Source organism: Terrapene carolina, unplaced genomic scaffold (assembly GCF_002925995.2).
Source record: "Terrapene carolina triunguis isolate 2854851 unplaced genomic scaffold, T_m_triunguis-2.0 Scaffold433, whole genome shotgun sequence".
Classification (NCBI taxonomy): domain Eukaryota; kingdom Metazoa; phylum Chordata; order Testudines; family Emydidae; genus Terrapene; species Terrapene triunguis.
This window is the reverse complement of record NW_020664784.1, coordinates 528,479-535,035: the sequence shown is the minus strand read 5'-3', so window position 1 is coordinate 535,035 and position 6,557 is coordinate 528,479. Positions and strand designations below refer to the sequence as shown.

At 53.2% G+C, this 6,557-nt stretch overlaps 1 protein-coding gene across 2 annotated transcripts in view; it reads left to right on the top strand.

The window, feature by feature from the left end:
- Positions 1 to 458, top strand: part of SENP3 (SUMO specific peptidase 3) — a 15,296-nt gene extending 14,838 nt beyond the window's left edge. For both annotated transcript variants that reach the window (XM_026658389.1, XM_026658388.1), the window contains exon 11: positions 97 to 458. In XM_026658389.1, the coding sequence (XP_026514174.1) occupies positions 97 to 207 (111 nt within the window). In that variant the 3' untranslated portion in view covers positions 208 to 458. The remainder of the gene's footprint in view (positions 1 to 96) is intronic.
- Positions 459 to 6,557: the final 6,099 nt, after the last annotated feature.

Sequence of the window (6,557 nt, the reverse complement as noted above, 5' to 3'; positions counted from 1 at the left end):
CCCTGGGGCTGGGTGGGAGCCGGCGCCCCCTAGAGGGGAAAGCTTTTCTCTTTGCCCCTGGTTAACTCTGCTTCTTCCTCCCTCCTCCCCCCGCAGTACTGCAAGTTCCTGGCGCTGGGCCGGGCATTCAGCTTCACCCAGCAGGACATGCCGAAGCTGCGGCGACAGATGTACAAGGAGCTTTGCCACTGCAAACTCAGCGTGTGAGTCGCCCGCCCACACACCCACCTCTTCCCTTCCGGACGGGGCCACGCCGACACCGCCTCCTCTCCCCGCTCCTGGGGGGGAGCACCCCGAACCCCAGACGGACGGGCAGCGGGAAGGGGCATTAATTCTGTAGCATTGGAACTGTTCAAACCGGGGTGAGGGAGGCAGCTAATCCCGGCTCCCCCCGCCCCCACCAACCAGACTTTTGGGGGACCTTTTTTTACTTGTGGGGGGGCATCTCCCTCTCCCCCTGGTTCTGTATTATTTTTTTCATATTTAAACCCAGTTTCCCTTGTTACATTTTGGGGCGGGGGGGTGGGTCACGGTAAATACACCCCCTACTCCTGAATTTTGGGGACACACCGGCTTTGGGGGGGGAGGGGGGAGGAGCCATTTCTACCCAGAGCGGGGGGCGGAGGGGAGATGAGGTTGGAATCTCCACCCCCCACCTTTTCTTCTCCCAGGGGGGTTATTTGTGTTAGTGAAGTTGTATGTTGGGGGGTGGGGTGGGGGGACAAGTTTATACACTGGGCTGTGAAATGAGAAACAAGCATTTTTTTTTTATATATATATTATATATATATATAATGCGGCGGCAAATTGTTCTGGGCAATAAACTTCCTTTCTTTGGAGAATCTTCTGGGTTTGAAATGTGGGTCATGCAGGGAAGCGGTGTCCTTGCTCCTGGGTTGCCCCCTCCGAGCGGGGCCGATTTTCTCCCCGTGTTGGCCGTTGGAGGAAGAATGGCCGCTAGGGAGCGCCGGGGTGGGGAATGGGACACGCCTCCTCCTCGAACAAGATTGGGGTCCCCCATTGTGTCGGATGCCGCACAGACACTCACCCCTGCGAGATCGGGGTGCCCACAGTGCTGAGCACAGCATGGACCCCTTCCCCCTGAAATCAAGAAGGAAAGCGAATCCAAGCCAAGGCCGCGTTGAGCTCCTTCGGAGTTTTAAACAACTAACAAACTCAGCCGAAGGGCGGGACTTGGTGGCCATGGGGGATTTCGACGACCGCACCATCTGTCGGGAAAATAATGTGGCAGGGGACGGCTGATCCGACCAATTCTTGGACTGCCCTGGAGACCGTTTTTTCATTCAGAAGGTGGAGAAAGCGAGTCGGGGCTGATTTTGACCAACGGGGAGGAGCGGGTTGAGAATTTGAAGTTGGAAGACGTGATCGAGTTCGTGATTCTAAGGAAGGGTAGGACGGAAGACCACATAATAAAGACAATGGATTTCAAGGAGGGAAACTTTAGCAAACTCAAGGAGGTGGTAGGTAAGCTCCGGTGGGAAGCAAGTCCAAGTTCGAGAGAGTTGGCAGTTTTTTGGAGACGTTATGAAGGGCACAAAAGCAAACTATCGTAGAAGTATGGCAAGCGACCACCCTGGCTTCACCGGGAGATCTTCAAGGATCTGAAACACAAGAGTGGAAACTAGGTGAAATGACAAAGGATGAATATAAACCAATATGTAGGGACAAAATTAGAAAGGCCAAGGCCCAAAATGAGATCAAACTAGCTAGAGACATAAAGGGTAACAAGGAAACATTCAGCAAATCCATTAGAAGCAAGAGGAAAACCAAGGAGGGGGTAGGCCCGTTACTCAACGAGGGGGGGAATGATAACCGAAAATGTTCAAATGATGGAAGTGCTAAATGACTTTTTTGTTTGTTTTCACCAAAAAGTTTCACGGTGATTGGACGTCCCGCGTAGCGAACACAAGGTAGGAGCAGAGGCTAGAATAGGGAAAGAACAAGTTAAAAATGACTCAGCCGTGTTAGATGTCTTCAAGTCATCAAGGGCCTGATGAAATCATACAATATCAGGGTTGGAAGGGACCTCAGGAGGTATCTAGTTCAACACCCTGCTCAAAGCAGGACCAACCCCAACTAAATCATCCCAGCCAGGACTTTGTCAAGCCGGGCCTTAAAAACCTCTAAGGATGGAGATTCCACCACCTCCCTAGGGAACCCATTCCAGTGCTTCACCACCCTCCTAGTGAAAAAGTGTTTCCTAATATCCAACCTACACCTCCCCCACTGCAACTTGAGACCATTGCTCCTTGTTCTGTCATCTGCCACCACTGAGAACAGCCGAGCTCCATCCTCTTTGGATCCCCCTTTCAGGTAGTTGAAAGCAGCTATCAAATCCCCCCTCACTCTACTCTTCTTCTGCAGACTAAATAACCCCAGTTCCCTCAGCCTCTCCTCGTAAGTCTCGTGCCCCAGCCCCCTGATCATTTTCGTTGCCCTCCGCTGTACTCTTTCCAATTTGTCCACATCCCTTCTGTAATGGGGGGCCCAAAACTGGACACAATACTCCAGGTGTGGCCTCACCAGTGCTGAACAGAGGGGAATAATCTCTTCCCTCGATCTGCTGGCAATGCTCCTACTAATGCAGCCCAATATGCTGTTGGGCTTCTTGGCAACAAGGGCCCACTGCTGACTCATATCCAGCTTCTCGTCCACTGAAATCCCCAGGTCCTTTTCTGCAGAACTGCTTCCTAGCCAGTCGGTCCCCAGCCTGTAGCAGTGCCTGGGATTCTTCCTTCCTAAGTGCAGGACTCTGCACTTGTCCTTGTTGAACCTCATCCGATTTCTTTTGGCCCAATCCTCCAATTGTCTAGGTCACTCTGGACCTAATCCCTACCCTCCAGCATGTCTACCTCTCCCCCCCAGCTTAGTGTCATCTGCAAACTTGCTGAGGGTGCAATTAATCCCATCATCCAGATCATTGATAAAGATGTTGAACAAAACCAGCCTCAGGACCGATCCTTGGAGTACTCCGCTTGATCAATGGCTGCCAACTAGACTTGGAGCCATTGATTGCTACCCATTGAGCCCAACAATCTAGCCCAATTTCTATCCACCTTATAGTCCATTCATCCAGCCCATACTTCTTTAACTTGCCGGCAAGAATACTGCGGGAGACCGTATCAAAAGCTTTGCTAAAGTCAAGATATACCACATCCACTGCTTTCCCCATATCCACAGAGCTAGTTATCTCATCATAGAAGGCAATCAGGTTGGTCAGGCATGACTAGCCCTTGGTGAATCCATGCTGACTGTTCCTGATCACCTTCCTCTCCACCAAGTGCTTCAAAACAGATTCCTTGAGGACCTGCTCCATGATTTTTCCGGGGACTGAGGTGAGGCTGACCGGTCTGTAGTTCCCCAGGTTCTCCTTCTTCCCTTTTTTAAAGATGGGCACTACATTTGCCTTTTTCCAGTCGTCCGGGACCTCCCCCGATCGCCACGAATTTTCAAAGATAATGGCCAATCACATCAGCCAACTCCCTCAGCACCCTCGGATGCATTAGATCTGGACCCATGGACTTGTGCATGTCCAGCTTTTCTAAATAGCCCTTAACCTGTTCTTTCACCACTGAGGGCTGCTCATCTCCTCCCCATACTGTGCTGCCCAGTGCAGCAGTCTGGGAGCTGCCATTGTCTGTGAAGACCGAGGCCAAAAGAGCATTGAGTACTTCAGCTTTTTCCACATCATCTGTCACTAGGTGGCCTCCCCCATTCAATATGGGTCCCACACTTTCCCTGACCACCTTCTTGTTGCTAACATAAGTCCATCCTGGACCACTCAAGGAGCTGAATGAGGAGATAGCTGGGCCATTGGCCATTATCTTCGGAAGTCATGGAAGACGGGAGCGATTCCAGAGGGCCAATCTAAGGATTACCCGGGGAATTAAAGACCAGTCAACTTAACTTCTGTACCTGGAAAGATAACAGAGCAAAGAATTAAGCAACTCATTTGCCAACCCCTAGCAGATAATCAGGTGATCAGTGACAGTCAGCATGGATTTAGAGGTTTTTAAGGCCCGCCTTGACGGAGCCTGGGCTGGGATGGTTTAGTTGGGGATTGGTCCTGCTTTGAGCAGGGGGTTGAGCTAGATGACCTCCTGAGGTCTCCTCCAACCCTCATCATCTTCTTCTATGATCCATTGGAGAGGGGTCAGAAAAGAGCTGTAAGAATGATTCAAAAACCCGCCTTTGACTGAGAGACTCAAAGAGCTCGATCGGTTTTGCTTGGCAAAGAGAAGGTGAAAGGGTGCCTTGATCGCTGTAAGTATCTACTGGGGGACAAATACTGCATAACGGGCTCTTCCATCTAGCAGAGAAAAGTCTAACACCATCCAATGGCTGGAAGATGATGCTAGAGATTTGCAGGGGGTTGGACTTCTACCCCTGACAGTCTATTATTCTGATTTGTCAAGAACAAATCACAGCAAACCAACCCGATGGCTTTCTTTGACAGGGTAACAAGCCTTGTGGACAGGGCGGAAGCCGTAGACGTGCTCTATCTTGACGTTAATAAGGCTTTTGATACTGGCTCACGTGACCTCATAAAGTAGGGAAATACAACCTCGCCGGAGCTACTATGAGGTGGGTGCAGAACTGGTTGGAAAACCGTTCCCAGAGAGGAGGTATCAGCAGTTCACAGTCATGTTGGGAGGATATAAGAAGTGAGGTCCCGTAGGGATCAGTTCTGGGTCCGGTTTGGTTCAATATCTTCATCAATGAGTTAGATAATGGCGTAGAAAGAACACTTCTAGTTTGCAGTCGCCACCCAAGCTGGGAGGGGTTGCAAGTTCTTTAGAGGATAGGCTTAAAATTCAAAATGATGCGAAGAACTGGTCTGAAGGAAAGAGGATGAAATTCAACCAGGACTGATGCAGAGTACCCTACTTCGTAAGGAATAATCGGTTACATAAAATGGGCACTGACTGCCTAGGCAGGAGTACTGCGGAAAGAGATCTGTGGGGTCCCCCCCTGCTCTAACCACTGGCCCCCGTTCCCCTCCCAGAGCCAGGAAAGAACCCAGGCATCCAGCGATTCAGCACACTCTTCGTTTACCAGCCTGGCCCCGTTTGGGGCACTGTGGGGTCACCTGTCAGCTAGACCAATGCCAGCGCTACCACGCTGGGCACGGAGCCGGAGGGCAGCTGGAGACGGGCGGTTTTCATGTCTCACGTAACGTTAACGGCCTGGGACAGGCGATCCGAAAACAGCATCACCTCGCCCAAGGGGCTGCAACGCATCGGTTTTCACCCAAACGGGCCGGAAGCGTGTAAACACAAACGCACTGGCTTTGGAAATATTTCACCCAAGCGGGGTGGGGGGTGGTGGTGGTTATATTTGATTCACTTTCCTGGACTTTTCTGCCTTGGCGTCCAGCAGATGCCTGGCGGCCTCTGAGCGCGTTTGGCCCGTGGGTGGCGGCTAATGCACCCCCCCGATTTATAATCCATCTATGGGCTCAGCCCGGCCGGAGCAGGCAGCCCAATGGTGGCCCACAGTAATCGCCTGGCGCCGAATCCGCCGGCAAGCCAGGGACCCGGTTTCTAACCCAGCTGGGGTAGGCACCCATGTCTGTGGGGATACAGCAGGTGAACTGACGGCTTCCGGGATGGGGGGGATGGTGGCCAGTGGCCGGGCCTCGCTTGTGTCGTTCTTCTCAGCCACCAGCGTTACCCAGAGCTGGTCCCTCCTTCCCACCCTGTGACAGAGATGCGGCCGAGCCCGAGGGTTCTCCATTAACAGGTGGGGAGGAGGGATAGCTCAGTGGTTTGAGCATTGGCCTGCTAAACCCAGGGTTGTGAGTTCAATCCTTGAGGAGGGCACCTACGGATCTGTGGCAAAAATCAGTACTTGGTCCTGCTAGTGAAGGCAGGGGGCTGGACTCGATGACCTTTCAAGGTCCCTTCCAGTTCTAGGAGACAGGATATCTCCATTAATTCTTTTTTTTAAACGCTCGGGGACGGGCAGCTCATTCCAGGAATTCAAAGGCACGGGCCTAATTTATAAAGCCGTCAGCAGACCAAGCCAGGGCGACACACACACACCCCTCCCCCCCCTGCGGCTGTTGGGTCCTCTCTGCTCTTGGCCACTAACTGACCCCGGAGCCGGTAAGGGGAGCAGGGTGAGAAACGCCAGCGGGCGGGTCACTGATCTCAGCTCCATTCCCCTTTCCCTAGGGGGACGCACCATGAGGCTGCTGGGAGCCGGTCCCAGGGGGTGTGACTGTAGTCTGGCCGGGGTGGGGGAAGCTGTTGGAGGAGGGAAGAGGTGCCTGTGGAAACCCAGGGTGGGGAATGAGTTGGGGTGGGGAATGAGTTGGGGGGGGGGCCCCCTCTGGTAAGTCACAAGCCGGGGCGGGGGGGAACAGATGGGGGAGGCTCTCAGCAAAGCTGGCCCTAGCTGAGGGGGGGCCCTGGCTGGGACGGGGCTGGTAGGAGGGGATCCCATGGGGGGCAGGGCTGTGGCTTGGGGGACCCTGTGGCTGGGGGGCGCTGGTAGGAGGGGATCTCGGGGGTGGGGGCTGTGGCTGGGGTGAG